This window comes from Rhinoderma darwinii, chromosome 9 (genome assembly GCF_050947455.1).
Source record: "Rhinoderma darwinii isolate aRhiDar2 chromosome 9, aRhiDar2.hap1, whole genome shotgun sequence".
Lineage (NCBI taxonomy): Eukaryota > Metazoa > Chordata > Amphibia > Anura > Rhinodermatidae > Rhinoderma > Rhinoderma darwinii.
In genome coordinates, this window is record NC_134695.1 from 60,634,585 (window position 1) to 60,652,978 (window position 18,394).

Consider the following 18,394-nt stretch of genomic DNA (forward strand, 5'->3'; position numbering starts at 1 on the left):
TGCAAGGTTTGCACCCTATAGAATAGTTACGAGCTATAAGTCGGTAAAGAAGAGTACTGACCATATCAATCCCGTAAAATATAGTAACCTTGAATGGTGTTTGGGGAGATGAAAAGACCGTCGGACCAGCAGGAGGAGACTGAGACATAGGTCTGAACAGCTGCAAACACCGCCACATGGAGAAGAGCATTCCCTAGAATTGGAGAGATCACATTCAGCAAGAAGCAGGAAAATGGACAGAGAACTGCAGGAAGAAGGGCCTACTGGCTACCTACCAAGAATAAGCCAGAGCGAGATCTCACATGGCTCGAACAGGTCCCAGAGAGTTGAGGTGAACATAAGGGGAGTCCGATAGGAGAACCCTGAGAGGCAGATGCTAGAGGACATTGGCCAAAAAAAAATATAATTGGGCATACTATGCCCAACGAGGCAAGTCTGGTGACACCAGGAATGGGGAGGAGAGGGAAGATGTACAGTAGGAAGCGATCCCAGGGAACGACCAGTGTGTCTGCTGTACAAGTCAGAGGGAGAAGGGACCACTCTCCTGGGTCCGAACGTCTTTTGCTGGGACAGTACTCTATCCAGTAGCCCACTCCCAGAACACGGACTGTACATAATACCGTAACATGGCTCTTAGTCCACAATAGATTCCTGGCTGATTCAAAACTGCTGAGCTGCAGATTCCACCTGATAATTCAAATAGGCAACGGCAGTGGATTTGTCACACCGGATATGATGACGCCCTTCTAGCATGGGGGGGTCCAGAGATGAAAAAATGGCAAAACCCCACTGGTCTCAAATGTTCATAAGAAGCACTCTCACCCGGTGACCAGGTGTGCCATACTGTCAAGATATGATGATAGTTCTCCAGCCCAGAAAGCTGGTGTGTATTGTTCTATCTAGCTAAATGGCAAGGGGCGCGATCTCTTCGCTCTGACACTGTCCAATCAGCTACGGACAGTGTCAGGACGGCTTGCTCGGTGTTCCCTCCTGCGGGAACACACAAACTGGGGGTTCTGCAGAGAGCGCTCTCTGTGCGTGTTCTCGTAGGAGGGAACACAGCGCAAGCCGCCCTGACACTGTGCGTAGTTGATTAGACAGTGTCAGAGCGAAGAGATCACACCCCCTTGCCATTTAGTTAGATAGAAACGCCCCATTGACAGTTCAGGCGCCAAATGCAACGGCACTGATATGTAAATAACGGAGGAAGATAGGACATTTTTTTTAAAGTGACAGTGTTTGTGACGCCCTGACTATTACCTGCTCCACTTGTATGGGCAGGTATAAGGTTCTCTTTAAATAAAATTTTATAAAATTAAATAAAAAAAGTTTTACTACCTGAAAAACACAGGCAAGTGAGGTCCTCAGGAAGGAAGTGCTGCCCCTCCTAAACATGTGACCTGGCAGGGACTGAAGGTGGGACCTAAATTGATGGTAGGCCTGGAAGAGTGTCACAGGACTTGTGAGCAGCATCAGTGAAGTGCGCTATGGCGGCGACCACAAGCCACAAAACCATGAGCCATGACAGCAGACATGGCTATATTATGGTGGAGGGCGAACGCCACGGACTACACAGGCCAGTAGAGAAAGAGGGGCCAGGGGGAACACTATGCGGATAGCCCCAGAAGGATAAGGCTTCATAAAAGAGCCAGACAGCGGGCTGGAGATGAGGAATTGCAGGGAAATAATTACCTAGTATACTCACCTTAATGAGGGAATGATCTCTCTTATGGCTTCTTTTTCCCCCAAGTAAAAGGGAACGGGTTGACATGTTGGGTGACGTCATGGCTGGTCACAGGGGATTTGGTGATCCGATATGGCTCCTGGTAATAGTGGGGTTAGGCCTCACTGTTCTCCCGCCTCAGATGGGGGAACAGGGAGTTCCAGTCAGCCCTGCATTTACAGCCAAAAAAAGAAAGATGTACGTTATACTTAGTGTCTACCTCCTAGCGGCAGCAGCAGCAGCTATACCCAAGGTCATCAACCGTGTCCCCCAATGACACGGACGAGAAATCTATATCTAATGGTATACAAGAACACTAACATATTGGCATGTGCATTCTCCTGCTACAGATTACGATCACAATAGAAATACTGCTGCAACTGTCTGATACATCAAGTAAAGAGCAAGTCTATAGGGGTGGTGAACTCAGGCCTAATATAAGCAGTCCAAGATGATGTAGAAGGCAGGCGGACCCTGCTTGAGATGGAGCCTACACCACATGGACCCGTTTGCTAGCTTCTGTCTCTACTACTGATGGGTTTTGGTTGCAAGTATTTAAATTACCTGGTCCATAAAAGGAACCTGCAAGGCTAGGGTCGTAACACGAGTCACGCCATCTGCGTCGCAGGTAATGGTAGTGAATGTGGTCTCTTTTCGACCCACAGGTTGCTGTGTCACCAGTCGCAAGTAATCCAAACCAGCTGGATGTATTGCAACTGTGGGATCGCGGCAACATGCGGGTTGCAAAGCGACGGCAGTCATTTACCTCAATGTGATGTGCGCAGCGATCTTTAGACGCGCGACCGGTTTCGCGGCAAAATCGCTGAGTAGCCCAAGACTTAAAAAAAAGATCTGTGTAAGCAGTACACTTGTAACCCAGATCAAAGGTGATCCCAGTAACAGAAAGTACTGCTGTCAACCATAGATATCATGGAAGGGGTCCCTTCTATTGAGACCCTCTTGAAATCCAGGTGTCTCCTGTAGCTGCCACATGAGACGGGGGGAGGGTATACAAACTTTGGTAAAACAGCTTTAACCCCTTAGTGACCAGTCCATTTTAGGCCCTAATGACCAAGCTATTTTATTCGTTTTTCTATAGTCGCATTCAAAGAGCTATAACGTTTTTATTTTTTCGTCTACATAGCTGTATGAGGACTTATTTTTTGCGGGATTAGTTGTGCTTTTTAATGGCACCATTTTTGGGTACATAAAATTTTTATATTAACTTTTATTAACCTTTTTGGGGGGGGATTATAAAAAAAAACCTGAAATTCCACCATTGTTCTATGCGTTTTTAAATTGACGCCGTTCACTGTGCGACGTAAATAACATGTTACCTTTATTCTATGGGTCGGTACGATTACGCCGATACCACATATGTAGAGGTTTTTTTATGTTTTACGACTTTTGCACAATAAAATCCCTTTTGAACTAAAATTATTTGTTTTTGCATCGTCGCTTTCCAAGAGCCGTAATTTTTTTATTTTTCCATCAATGTAGTGATTTTTTGGGCTTGTTTTTTGCGGGACGAGACGTACTTTTGATTGGTACTGTTTTGGGGTGCATGGGACTTATTGATTCATTTTTATTATGACTTTTTTGGGGGGCAATGGAAAAAAAATTGCAATTTCGCCATGGTTTTTTGCGTTTTTTTTTTACGGTGTTCACTTTGCAGTTTAAATTACATATTAACTTTATTAATGGAGTCATTACGGTCGCAGCGATACCACATATGTGTACTTTTTTTTTTTTTTACACTTTTACTAAATAAAACCACTTTTTATGGAAAAAAAATGGTTTTATTTATTTTTTTACTGTACTTTTTATTATTAATATTTATTTCACTTTGATGACTTATTTTATTAGTCCCACTAGGGGACTTTACTGTGCGATGTTCCGATCGCTGCTATAATGCTCTGGTATACCAGAGCATTATTGCCTGTCAGTGTAAATCTGACAGGCAATCTGTTAGGACGTGCCTCCGGCACGTCCTAACAGGCATATGTCCAGGGCAGACCTGGGGGCTTTTATCAAGCCCCCGGCTGCCATGACACCCCATCGGAGACCCGCGATTTCATTCGCGGGCCGCCGATGGGTGACAGAGGGAGCGCACTCCCTCTGTAAACAAAGTTAAATGCCGCGGTCGCTATTGACGGCGGCATTTAACGGGTTAAACGACCGCGATCGAAGTAAACTTCGATCGCGGGCGTTGGAGCAGGAGCTCAGCTGTCATCAGACAGCAGAGCCCCGGCTCCTGCCTGCACGGGAGACCCGTGCAGGACTTAGACTAGGCTGACGTGAAAAGGCGTCAGCCTAGCCTAAAGCCCATTAGTGACCGACGTAAAAAGGCGTATTGGTGGTCACTAAGGGGTTAAAGAGGTTTTCCCATCTCGGACATTTCTGGCATATCCATAGGATATAGATGCGGGTCCCACCTCTGCAATCCACACCTATCTTTAGAGCGGGACCCCCATGACCACTTTCCTTCCTTCTGCTGGTGGACATACTGAGCAATGCTGTTTCCAGAGCTCCCATAGAGGTGGGACCCAGAGCTCCCATAGAGGTGGGACCCAGAGCTCCCATAGAGGTGGGACCCAGAGCTCCCATAGAGGTGGGACCCACATCTCCTGGACATTTATGTCATATCCTGTGGATATGTTATAAACGTCCGAGGTATGGATACTTGCATTTAACTTCTTCCTTTTCGGTGTGCCTTTCCTACTAACATACAGGATCTGTCAGATGATAGTTACATATACATAGGCTATAAGACGGCTTCTAGTAGTGACATCTACATGTTATTTCTGCTGGGACTAATAGTGCTCTAGAAAGCTGCAAAAATCGGAAGCGTGAAAACATGGAACTGGTGGGAGAAGCAACGAGACCCTCATGAATATAAAGACCACACAGCACTATAGATTCTTCCACACAAACTGTAAAAAGAAAATAAAAAACGTCATTTATTTCAGATCAATTTAACAAGCAAATATTTACAAACCTGGGCCTGCAATGTATGTAAAACCGTTACAGAATATACTAAACATGATTCTGTTCCGCCCATATAAATATTTTATACTCTCACTATTAGGGTATGTCCAAATGTAGCGGAAACAGTGGATTTTCCGCAACCGATTTCATTGTGGAAAATCTGCAGCGTATTACAGTAGCAGCAGAGCGGATGAGATTTGAACAAGTCTCGTTCACGCACTGCGTAAAAAAAATACGCCGGAAACACGTTCATAAATTGACCTGCAGTGTTTTAATCCGCAGCATGTCAATTTATGCTTCGCAATCGCTGACTTTTTAGTTGCAGGTTTTCCCCCATCTAATTCAATGGGGAGGTAAAAACTGCACCAAATAGCAGTTGTTGCGATTCTTGGGGCGAAAATGCTGCGAGCCTGCCGCAAAAATCGCAAATCAGAAAAAGTTATACTTACCCGTAATCATGGCGACACGTCCCTCTGACGCAGCGGTCGCATGGAATGAAACTTCATCACAGGAGACCGGGCTGCAGGCCGTCAGAGGGACGCGTCGCCAGGACTATGGGTAAGTATAGACATTCATCTTTTTTTTAACCACTGTTTTCCGCAGCGGATCTTCTAGCCGAAAAACTGCACCAAAATTGAGTGCGGTTTTTCGGCCAGAATTCCCTGCAGGCTCCAGGGCGCATACACTGTGTACTTTTACGCATCGTCTCCGCCCTGTGTGAACATAGCCCTGTATATCCTGATCACTGGTAAGGAGAACTATGGCTGTTCAGTCCTGATGTAGTAAACCCATGAGTCAATCTCAAGAACTATAAAATACTTTGGCTCTTCCTGCTGGGCATTTACCCCCTTAGATCTCCATTGTCCACATTCCGATACCTTCTTCTCATCAGCTGTTGATGACTTCCTACATTGCCGTCGAAATACGTCATGGGCACAAGATCCACGGTTCCTCTGAGTGCTAGTTGAAGAATTTTCGACATGATCTGAGTCTCTGCTCCATTGTCATAGCCAGCTCAGCCTTCAGTCTCATAGAGGACAGGGGGGGATCTCCTGAGTGACCCTGTTCAGATGAATGAAACCTTCAGGCCAAGTCCTGCCGAAGGCTGAATCTCCAGCTTTTGCTTGTAGAAAGACTAAAATAAGGTTCCAAATGCCGAAAAAAAATAGATATATTTCATCTATATTTACATCAGGACTGATGTTTCTCCTGCTTAGAATTATTGTGTCTGTATTTGCGGACATGCACACCAAACATAAATGTGCTCTATACTGTTCAGCCTCCATAGACTTCACTGGGGAGACCACTGCCCCCGCACTGCATATAAACCCCCTTAAAAAATATGGCTGTGTATACAGATTCAATGAAGAACAGACTCTACATTATAGTACAGACAAGAAAAAAAAAAAAAAAGGCAGAAAAAGCACCCGTGTAAATGAGGATGAGGTCAAGTACTGCCCACTGTACCTCCAAACACCCACAGCCTAAATCCTTTCGCAGTCCAGATCAATGCGAATAACAATATCCCACGGGGAGCTTTAGTTTTGAAGAGGATATGACATATATATTAGACACATACAGAATTCTGCTCACAGACGTCGGTGTACTTTACTTTTTAAAGACGCACTGTTTTTTGGTTTTTTTTCACCCCCTCCTCCCTCTCGTTTGCAAATGTGATGTAGCGCAATATGGTCACGTGTATCGGCGTGCCTGGTGTTGTATTTTACAGGTATCAGCTCCGTTTCGGGACGCCGTCGGGTCTTATGATCTTCAGTCTGCTGTAGGGACAGAAGTCGGTATCTCAATGCAAGTTTATGAGTTTGATGTGAGTCTCAGAGACTTGCATTATGAAACGGACCTCCGGTTTCTACAGTAGATGGTGTAGCATGGAGGGCGTCAGACTGAAAATCACGTGACCCAACGACGGCCCGTGAAATACAGCGCCAGGTAAGCCAAAACAGGACTACATTACATTTTAAAAGGGGGGGTGGTGGTTGGAGCCGGAGTGCTTCTTTAAATGCAAGTTTGGGTTCTGCCAAGAAGAAAAAAAAAAAAAAACCTTCAAAGATTTCCATTCCCTTATAGCGTTTCTTAGGCAAAGTAGCTGTCAATACACACTGGATAATATTCACAAAGCCATATTTGCCGCCCATGTTCCAAACACAGATTTCTATCCAGGAAATGATGCCGATAGGCTGCGGGCCTCAAATATAACCACGAGAATACACAACCACTCATCCAACAACGTACCGGACTGTCATTGGCCACTGAAGTTGGGAGCCAGCTCCATACATACGAGTGCCTAAACAATCAACACCGATGACATGCTCGCTTTCATTACCCGATTGGCCACATAATTCTACGGTCTTGCTTCTGGAACACTACCGTGGCCATCTAGAGGCTGCCACTTCTTACCTCGCTTCTGTCAGCTGCCAACCTAGGAGATGTGCGTTGGCTAGTTGCATATCACCGTATGATACAGTAGTCTGTTATATAACATATCCCACAGGGCTACTGCCTTAAAGGGGTATTCCCATCTAAGACATTTATGGCATATCTACAGGATATGCCATAAATGCTGATCGGTGCAGATCCGAGAGCAGAGGCCCACACCAATCTCCAGAAGGGGAAGGAGTCTGGCGTGGTGAGGAGGCCAATACATCCTGACGAATAATCAATGAAGAGGTGACTAAGCATTTGCTCGGCTCTCTCCATTGATTCCTAAGGGAGTTACGGAAACAGCCGAACCCGCTTGCTCACCAGGCGAGACGGGTAACTTCCGTTCTGGAGATCGGTGCTGGTTCCATAGCCGACACACGCATCTAGCAGACATTTATGGCAAAAGCAAAGCTCTATGGGAGCCCATTAAAGCAAGATTCCTGCAGTTTTCATGTAAACCGAGGCGGCAGCAGGTCCAACACAAACTTCTTGCAAAATATTACCGAGAAATTGCGCCTGATGTAACCGCACCTGCTCCGCTTATTACAACCAGTGCGATAAAGGCACTCGTGGAGTTTGGTCACAGCAGGAGAGTGGTAGAGGATATGGCGACACGCTGGACATTCTCCCTGTTCATTTATCTTTCCTTTTGCCTCGTGTGTTCGTCGTTTCTTTCACCTGGATCTTCGCTGGCTCTGATTTGCCAGTCTTCTTTTTTTGAGAAGGGCGAGTTTTGGGTTCTTGTTTCCTCCCCACAGGAATTCCCTTTTCTCTCAAAGCCTTCATCATCTCCTCCTGCTTCGTCATTAGAAGGATCTCTCGGCTCCAGATCAATATGTTGAAACCTGAAAGAAATATTTTAAAAAATACGGAGTCACAATTTGGCCAGATTCACACGAAAGTGTCAGGTTTTTCGCACGTAAAAAAGAAAAAAAAAGCAGCGTTTTTGGCGTTGCAGTTCCGTGTGGCGTCTGCGTTTTTTTTTACTCGCGTACGTCATGCTTTTTTACGTCAGCAAAAGAAACTGAAGGACGTGGCTTTTTTTTTCCTCATAATTTCTTTAGCAACTGAATCACGGACAGCACATGGATGACGTCCGTGTGCTGTCCGTTTTTTTTCACTCCGTGTTTTTACTACAATGGGCTGCGTGGTGCGCAAAAACGCACCAGAATAGGACATGCAGTGAGTTTCATGCAACGGACGCACGCTGCGTGAAAAACAATGCATGTCTGAATAGCCCATTGATTTTCATAGGTCTGTGAAAAAAAAAAAAAACGGACAGCGCAGGGGACGTGAAATATGGCCGTCCATTAAGGCCTCATTTAGGCTTTTCATACGGTCGATTCATTGTGTAAAATAGGAGTCTGCTTACATGAACATCAAAGTTTGAATAGGTGAAATAATGTATGATTTATAACAATAATAATCAATCATCATCATCGTCGTGGTTTTCATTATCCTGGAAGTTTGCTGAAGTTCTGTCGCTTTAGAATCAGGAGGAGTCTTTATTATACAAAACAAGTTACTTTTTGAAAAATGGAAATCTCTGTGTTAAAAACCCATGGGATAATTCACTTACCCATTCCTGACGCCAAAAGGTCGCCCATAGGATTAAACTTGTTGATCTATAGACATAAAAAAAAAAAAAGTTAGGGTTAAATAATGACGTTTATTATGTGATAGTTTCCAGAAACTAAATACAGGCGAATTCCTTTAACCCCTTAACGCCGAAGGACGGATATATCCGTCCTCAGCAGCTGCTAGTTCGCGCAGGAGGACGGATATATCCGTCCTGTGATCGCGCGGGTACTGACAGTTTACCCACGCGATCAGCGGCAGGAGCACGGCTGTTATACACAGCCTGGCTCCTGCTGCAACTGCCGGAATCGAAGCACGCGCCGATTCCGGCAGTTTAACCCATTAAATGCCGCTGTCAACAGTGACAGCGGCATTTAATGTGTTTGACAGAGGGGGGAGCTCCCTCTGTCACCCGATCGGCGCCCCCGCAAACAAATCGCGGGTCGCCGTCGGGTTTCCATGACAGCCGGGGGTCTAACAAAGACCCCCAGGTCTGTCTTCAGCATCTGCCTGTTAGGTCATGCCTCTGGCATCGCCTAACAGGTTGCCTGTCAGTTTTACACTGACAGGCAATAATGCTTTGGTATACGAAGTATACCAAAGCATTATATATGCGATCTACACATCGCATAGTGAAGTCCCCTGGTGGGACTAAAAAAAAAAAAGTAAAACCGTTAAATAAAGTTTGTGAAAAAAAAAATAAAAAAAATTACAGTCAAAGTCAAATAAAACTACTTTTTTGCCCCAAAAAGTGGTTTTATTTAATAAAACGGTCAAAACAAATCACACATACACATGTATGGTATCCCCGCGATCGTAACAACTTGACCAATAAAATGAACACATTAATTAAACCGCCGGATGAACGGCGTCCAAAGAAAACGCAAAAAACAACAGCAAAATTCTCTCTTTTCTCCCATTCCCCCCATAAAAAATAAAATAAAAGTTCATCTATAAGTCCTATGTACCCCAAAATAGTACTAATGAAAACTACACATTGTCCCGCAAAAATCAAGCCCACGTACGGCCACATCGACGGAAAAATAAAAAAATGACGGCTCTTGGAATGCGGCGATGCAAAAACAAGTAATTTTTTTCTAAAAGGGGTTTTTATTGTGCAATCGTAGGAAAACATATAAAACCTTTACATATTTGGTATCCCTGTAATCGTGCCGACCCATACAATAAAGTTAACATGTTATTTACGCTGCATAGTAAACGGCGTAAATTTATAACGTGAAAATTAATGCTGGAATAGCTGCTTATTTTCAATTCTCTCCTAAAATAAAGTTAATAAAAGTTAATCAATATGTTATAAGCATCTAAAAATGGTACAATTACAAAATACAACTCGTCCCGGAAAAAACAAGCCCTTATACGGCTATGTCGACGGAATAAAAAAAGAGTTACGACTCTTGGAATGCGACCGTGGAAAAACAAAAAATAATCCTTGGTCATTAACGTGCAAAATGGCCCGGTCATTAAGGGGTTAATCTGATTAAAAGGGGATTGTCACGCCTATTTTAGTAAATACTTATTATTCTCCATAAAACAATCCTGGAGAATCATTTTTTTTAGAACTCTGCGTTTCCTCTGTTATTCCTCCTAGAAATGTAGAAATAAACTGACAACTGGGTGTTACCATTTCCCTTGTAAAAGGGGTGTGGCCTTACAGTCTGAGACTGTGAGCACTGATTGGGTAGTGTCAGACTGCGTAGGGACACACCCCCAACTGTCAATTTAATAAAGTCTAGGAGGAATAAAAGAGGAACGGCACAACACAGAGTTCTAAGAAAAGATACTCCAGAAATGTTATTTTATGGGGAATACAAGTATTAACTAAAACAGTCATGTCAGGAGATTTGAAAAGGTACCAGATTAGTGGACAGACATAGAAACGTATAATAATGTATGGGAACATTCAGGAAGGAAGCCCAAATAATAGATTTAGACAAAATCTAATAAAAAGAAACATAAAAAAAACAACTTTGTTTTTTTTTTAATCAGGAAGACCAATTATAATTGGAGTAGATGGCCAGCAGCACTATAGAATAGAATATGAATACAGTAACCACGCACAGGAGAACCGTGCCTCACCGAAACTATACCAGATGCATAGGGGTCGTATAGCTGGCACACTATGTTGCCATTCTGCCCATCGAACACATCTACTGTGCGCAACTCATCTGCTGTGTATCCCGGGAATTGGGGGTCTGGGTATCGTCCAGCTACAATTAAGTCGTAACGAGGATGCCATGAGGCCTGCAGGAGAAAAAAAAAATAAAAAAAATAATATATATATATATATATATATATATATATATATAAATAAAATAGTCCGTATATATCCAGAATCACTAACACATTCACAACAAACCTTTATGGCAGTCAGGTGCTGGAACTGGCGATGAGGGTGCGGAATAATGTGCTGCGGCTTTGACCAATCACACGCAGAGTAGACACGGATTTCACTATGCTGGTCCGTGGTGAGTAATTTGGCTCCATCCCAAGGACTGAAGTAAGCTGCAGCAACCAAAAACAATGAAGCATTACATCGAGTCCACCACTGGCAGATCTATATGGCAGGGAGGGGAGGAAAGGGGAGCTGCTGCGTTACCAGAGTTTACGCCACGGGCATGCGGCAACGTGTACAGACAACTGGATTTATCCTTGATCTTCCTCAAATCCCATAACTTCACAGTTTGATCCACAGAGGCAGTGGCGAGAAGCCAGTCACAGCGAGGGTTAAATTCCACATGTGTCACTTTTTTCTTATGTAGCCTCAACTTAAAGATCTTGAATAAAAAAAATTATACGTTACGAAATAGTACGGGACAAGCATTATATTGCAAAGCCCTCTTATTCTTCAAGAATTAGAGGGGTATATAAAAAATGCAATATCCCGGAGAACCCCTTTAATCTATAATCGGTACTCACCTCTTTTCCGCAGGTCTCCAGCAGCACTACGTTGCCCACGTTATCTCCAGTTACCACACACTGCTGGCTGGCAGATACATCCAGGCTGCAGTACCACATACTAGAAATGAACCAAATGGTTATTGCTTGATCTCGTTGTCCTGGCATGCTGGGAGTTGTAGTTTTGCAACAGCTGGAGAGCCACAGGTTGGGGATTACCGGCATATATTCCCCAACCACAAAAACATTTTAGCAACTTCTGTGTGTTAAACGACATTTATGGGGATTTTTTTTCCATCTTAATGTAAATAACACTTAATCCCTGTATAAGGAAAAATCATGACACTTTCTAATAGAATTTGTGTTTCAATTCCACACCTTAGGATCTCTGCTTGGAGTAAGTGAATAGCATCTGGTTTACATCCAGAGGCTGAAAATACATACAGACCTAATACTTCTCATAGTCCAAGCTGTTCAGCTCACAGACTATTGCCTAGAGAGCACACATTGACATCACTAATAGTCCAGGAAGAAGTACCTTACAATTGGTCAATATCCGTAGGCCGTTTCCATACTCATTAAATGAGTGTGGGTGGAACAAAAATCTTTCTCCTGTCCATCATAAAGCACTCACCCTGAAAAGTCTTAGGGTCCGTTCACACGTTGTGCAAATACTGCGGATTTTCCGCAACAGATTTTGTTGCGAAAAATCTGCATTATATAGTAGCAGCAAAGTGGATGAGATAGAACAAATCTCCTCGGCACGCTGCGGAAATGCGGAGTGGAAAAAAACCGCTCAGAAATTGACATGCGGTGTGGAATTTTATTCCGCTGCATGTCAATTGTATTTGTGCAAACGCAGCAGAAGTTGCGTTTTTTTTGTGGTGGAATCGCAGCGATTCGGCCAGAAAAAAAAGCAACTAAAAAAAAATAAATAATAATCTTATACTTACACATAATTCTGTGTTTCTTCCCCCTGGCAGAACGGTTCACCCTATGTGACCACCGCAGCGGTCTCATGGGATGAAACGCCATCCCTGGGAAGCAGAGTGTCTGACGTCGGAGCGACGAGTCGCCATGGTTAGAAACCTTTTTTGTTTTTTCTGTGCAGTTTTCCGCAGCGGATATTCCGGCTGGAAAACTGCACCAGAATTTGGTGCGATCTTTTAGCCGGAATTCCCTGCGGCACACACAGCAGATACGCTGCGTGCTTTTACGCAGCTTATCCACCCTGTGTGAACGTAGCCTTACCGTTTTGAACCCCATGTCATTCCCTAGTATCAGTCCAAACTTGTTTCTACCATAATTAGTGTGGTGTCATCAGTGTGACAAGTAAACTGTAAAAGGTCATGGTAGGTTACCAATTGCCACAACAGCAGCCCTAGACTAAACGCATTGTAGCAAACCCTCAGCTGTGAGAAGTATTAGGTTTTCATCTACTAAAGCAAAACGCATAAAAACGTATGTAACGGACCGGTACGACATCGGATTTATTTAACTCCCTCTTATTTTAATGAGTAGATCTGCTCTTACGCCCAGTCTTCAGTGTTTGTAAATGTCTGTATTGTCCGTCCGGTGAAGTCCTGCAGGATGGTGCTGCCCGCAACCGACGACGTAAACAGCTGATTATGATTAAATGGGTCAAATTTCATCCCTGTAATGCAACCTCCAGCGCCAATCTGAAGAAGAGGAGAGAAGTGATGAAAAAGCAACTATTTACCTGTACCGCCAATTACTGCTGCAGCACTTCTCCGCCATACTTACTCCAGGGATCATGGTGTCATTTAGCTTTTCGTAGTCCCATAAAATAATGTCCCCGCCTTTTGACCCGACGGCCACGGTGTTGGGGTGAGCTGGATGCCATTCCAGAGTGGTGACTCTTCTGTCGAAGGGACTGTCGGTTCGATAGACAATGTAGGATGCCAGAGACCGCAAGAATGAAGTCTGCAGATACTGGGGAGAAAAACTCTCCTACTAAGGCTGGGTTCACACGAACACATTACGTCCGTAATGGACGGAACGTATTTCGGCCGCAAGTCCCGGACCGAACACACTGCAGGGAGCCGGGCTCCTAGCATCATAGTTATGTACGACGCTAGGAGTCCCTGCCTCGCTGCGGGACAACGGTCCCGTACTGTAATCATGTTCTCAGTACGGGACAGTAGTTCCACGGAGAGGCAGGGACTCCTAGCGTCGTACATAACTATGATGCTAGGAGCCCGGCTCCCTGCACTGTGTTCGGTCTGGGACTTGCAGCCGAAATACATTCCGTCCATTACGGACGTAACATGCTCGTGTAAATCCAGCCTTACATCTGTAGGTCGGATGCAATACATTGATGGACGGCAGATCACACTTGTAACTTACCTGCGCCCGAACCTTCCCACCGACTGCGCTCCGGTACAGGTAATGCACAATGCTGCTCTGCTGCTCTTGCGGTTTCTGGTATTTTTTCGCATCTTTTAAGCCTGCACGGTCAGTATTTACAATTTTAGCATTCACAGATATAGAAAAGAAAAAATAAGCAAAAGTCTACTCAGGTATGTCCTTAAAAAAACACTACTCAGGATTAGAGGCCTGAACCAATAGTTAGAGGATCTGTCCTAGAAATACAGGTTTATATGTACAACATGCAGCCGTCTTGAAGGGCAGTTATCGCATTACAGACAACCCATTTAATACAGGGGCCGCTGCGAACCAGCTCCGGGACCCTCTGGTAAACAGCTGGTTTTACCGTGGGAAATTGGCGTCTGCTGATCATTTGTATTACAAGTAGCATTACATGGCGGCCATTTAGATGAATGATTGTCCATGTAATACAAGGAAGAACGCAGTCCGCCGGAGTTGCTGCTTTTTAGCTATGAATACAATTAATTGTGGCCCTTTTAGGGTATGTTCACATGTAGCTTATACACTGTGGATTTTCCGTCCGGATTTGAGGGTGGAAAATCTGCAGCGTATTATAGTAGCAGCAAAGTGGATGAGATTTGAACAAATCTCATCCACACAGATTATAAATCGGCAGCACGTAAATTTATGCTGTGGATTCGCTGAAGATAAATGACAGGCTGCGTCAGTCACATGTGATAAAAAGTTATCACCTGGACACAGAGCAGCCGGAACAGCAAGGACGTGTTGCTATGGCAATGCTAGGAGAGGTGAGTATAAGCCTTTTTTTATATGCCCCAAATTAAAGCACCATTTGGTGCGAATATTGGACCGAATTTCACTGCCTGTTCTGGGTCAGATAATAGGGTGACACTGAAACGGACAGCAAAATCCTGATAGGGAGAAGTGCCATTAGCTGGTACTGGATTCTCATCATTGCGCCCTGCACTACCACTCCTGTCCTGTAGAGGTGCCATGGAACAGGCAATGTCATTTCTCTTGGTCGATCAGCGGAGGGAAATGCTCCAATTAGAAAACAGAAAACAGTACATGATCTCTTGGGCGTCCTAAAGTTCACTGAAGTGAATGTGAGTTTTAGAAACGTGCAGATACCATCGTAAATTGTGTTTGATGCTTTGTCTGAGGGTTGTCTGCAGTGGTAGGATCAGGTCACCCCGGCATTACACAGTTACCTTTGCTGCATTCTGGTCCATCTTGTGTTACATTTTTCTTTCTACAGGATTTTTTGGGCCCTTTGTCACCACTCGGATCTGGCTCTCGTTTTCTCTTCCCCGGTGACTCTTCTTCCAGCTCCTTCTTTTGGGACGGTGGCTGCAATGTATTCTTTCCTTGAGTTGATCTTTTAGGACGCATCTAAGGGGTCAAACAAACCATTTAGGTTTAACATTTGTGCAGAACAAACATCGAACTAAACAAGTAACTGCTGATAAATACGAATAATCCTTAGGATAGGCCATTAACAAGTGATCGGTGGGGGTCCGACTCCAGGGACCCCTGATGATCAGCAGAATAAAGGGGCCTCAATTGAATGGGACGGAGCTGCAGTACCGGGCACAGACACAACCGTACGTACAGCACTGCGTCTGTGTATACATTGAAGAGGATGTAGCACTCATTGGCGCACCACAGCCCCTTCATTCTCCTGAAAGGAGGGGGTCCCGGGAGTCAGGATAACCAGTCATTTAATCGTTGAGGAGATGCCATAAATATTTAAGTCTCTGGACATTTATGGCATATCCACAGGATAAGTCAAATGTCAGATAGATGCGGGTCCCACATCAGGAATCACACGCATCAGCAAAACGGGGTTTAGGGGGCCCCGTTCTAGAGATGGGTGCTAGTCCTAGAGGTGGGACCCGCATCTATCTGACATTTATGACCTATTCTGTGGCTACACCATTAATGTCCCTGATGGGAAAACCCCTTTACGGCTTGGTTCACACTACTTAACGCTTTATCATGTACATGCACGTCACAGGAAGGGTCCCCTTCCCACATTGGAACGCGCACGTGGGGCTGGGCGATTATGACCCAAATCAAAAATCACGATTAACTGAACATGTAACCTGGAGTACAATTAACGAACGATTATTTAGGCCACGCCCCCTATTTGCATACTGTGCCACTGAATTAATATTTATCCCCTGAGCCTGCTGTATAATTATATATAATATATGCCCCCTGACACTGCCCCCACACCCATACAATGCCCCATAACCGCTCCCACACAGTGACTGACAGCCAGGCTCCCGCTACAACTGACATTTAACCCCTTAAACGCCACGGTCAATAGATCTTGAACTAGCACTTCCAGGGGATGTACAGTTGTGAAATCTCCATTTCAGGCCCCAACTCCCCTGGAGTAAAGCTGACCGGCTGAAGGAAACCACAATGACAATTCAGCACCGGAAAAAAATACAAAGCATTAAGCGGTGCCCATTGAAATCAATGAATGTCCAATCATTTCAATTGGTGGCTGGAAGGGAGACAAGAGGCTGCCAGCCACGACTCGCGCCGCTTGTCTCAGTGACAACAGTAGGATCAGACAGGGTAAAGTAAATGCATTCGGTAAATATTTTTCCTTATTTCTATTAGTTGTAACATTTGTGTGACAGATACCAGTGCATCAATGTCGTTTAAGGACAAACATTGCTTTAATAAATACTTAATGTAACATTCGACATGGTGGTCACAGTTCAATCGCCTCGTGACATGTTAAAGGGACGTTCCGAGGTAAAACTTGTATGTGTCAGCGCTTTTAACTTGGGAATGTGAATACATTTGTAATGTACTTAGTTTCCATACGCTGCCGTGGGGCACATGACTGGTGACGTCACTCTCTGCCCGAGGTGTTTATCATCCGTATACCGGTTACGTGGTGTAATTATTCCGCTTTTCTTCCTGGTATACGACAAGTCACTCGTGACGTGCCGTGTATGGGCTGTTCTGTTATACAGCCAGTAACGCGCAACAGCAGGGACCGCGCATGCGCTGTATAACAGAACAGCCCATACACGGCACGTCACGAGTGACTTGTCGTATACCAGGAAGAAAAGCGGAATAATTACACCACGTAACCGGTATACGGATGATAAACACCTCGGGCAGAGAGTGACGTCACCAGTCATGTGCCCCACGGCAGCATCGGGAAACGGGGCCAATTTGGAAACTGTAAGTACATTATAAATGTATTCACATTCCCAAGTTAAAAGCATTAACACATACAAGATTTAACTCTGAAAACCCCTTTAACAACAGGCGCCATATTATAATTCCTGGTAAGGGGGTGTATAACATGTGACCGTACAATGCTCCTATAAAAACGATATTGGTTGCCCATAGCAACCAATTAGAGCTCAGCTTTCATTTTCCTCAGCAGTTTACAAAATGAAAGATGAACTTTGATTGGTTGCTATAGGGAAAAAAGACGTTTTTAACGTTAGATAGTTTTGATAAATGAGGCCCACAACGTGCTTCTATGGGGTACAGCGCTCTCAGCCGTTGTGCGTATTATGGAACCACCATACAACAATCAGCCAGCGAGGAGGACGGGCGCTGGTTACAGAACTCGTCTTTCCTCACATACCTGTCAACCCCGGTGTCAGGTACTCTAAGGTCCGTCCTCCGTAGCTGCTGTGGAAGTAAAAATGGTAGATGCTGTTTCCTAGTGGGCTAAAGGACCTTTAATGACGTCACGCCCATGTGACCAGACTCTGGTGTGGGAGGAGCAATTGAGGAGTTTGCTAGAAAGTGACAAGTTGTGCTCCCGGGTTTCGTGCAGCAGCTGCGGGCGTGCACGGTGTATACTGGGGTTTAGTCCACTAGAAAGTAGCATCTACTTGGAATACCGCCGACAGGAGGCAATCAATGGCTGCAATGCTTTGCAAGGACTGACTGGGTGCCCTGTCCTCCTAGAGAGGCAAAGTATTGTAGGGACTGGTGAATTCAGATGCAATGCTCTGCAGCAGACTGGGGGACTCTGGGTGCCCTGTCCTCCTGGGGATGCAATGCTCTGCAGAGACTGGGGATTTTCGGCGCCCTGTCATCCTGAAGATGCAATGCTATGCAGGGACTTCCGGTGCTGTCGTACTGGGGATGGATGCAATGCTCTGGGGGCTCTTGGTGCACGAGGATGCAATGATTTGCCTGGACTAGTAAATCTGGGTGCCCTCTCTTCCTAGAGATGCAATGCTCTGTATTGACTGAGACCCTGAATACACTATGCTCTTGGGCATGTAATGCTCTGCAGGGTCCCGGACTAGTGAGGGTTCTGCACTGCTCGGTGTAATGCTCTGCAGGGTCCAGGACTAGTGAGGGTTCTGCACTGCTTGGTGTAATGCT

General features: G+C 44.9%; 1 protein-coding gene across 2 annotated transcripts; it reads right to left on the reverse strand.

The window, feature by feature from the left end:
- Positions 1–4,659: 4,659 nt before the first annotated feature.
- Positions 4,660–17,916, reverse strand: DDB2 (damage specific DNA binding protein 2). 2 transcript variants are annotated; one of them, XM_075837865.1, is made up of 11 exons: positions 17,640–17,916; positions 15,226–15,406; positions 14,012–14,112; positions 13,409–13,597; positions 13,178–13,323; positions 11,666–11,765; positions 11,346–11,523; positions 11,106–11,251; positions 10,826–10,990; positions 8,730–8,775; positions 4,660–7,995 (listed from the first exon to the last, which is right to left on the reverse strand). In XM_075837865.1, exons 2-11 carry the CDS (start codon positions 15,404–15,406, stop codon positions 7,784–7,786), a joined length of 1,464 nt encoding a protein of 487 aa, XP_075693980.1. In that variant the 5' UTR covers positions 17,640–17,916; the 3' UTR covers positions 4,660–7,783. The 2 variants fall into 2 exon arrangements, with proteins under 2 accessions (XP_075693980.1, XP_075693981.1); XM_075837866.1 differs by lacking the exon at positions 17,640–17,916 and adding an exon at positions 16,719–16,808.
- Positions 17,917–18,394: the final 478 nt, after the last annotated feature.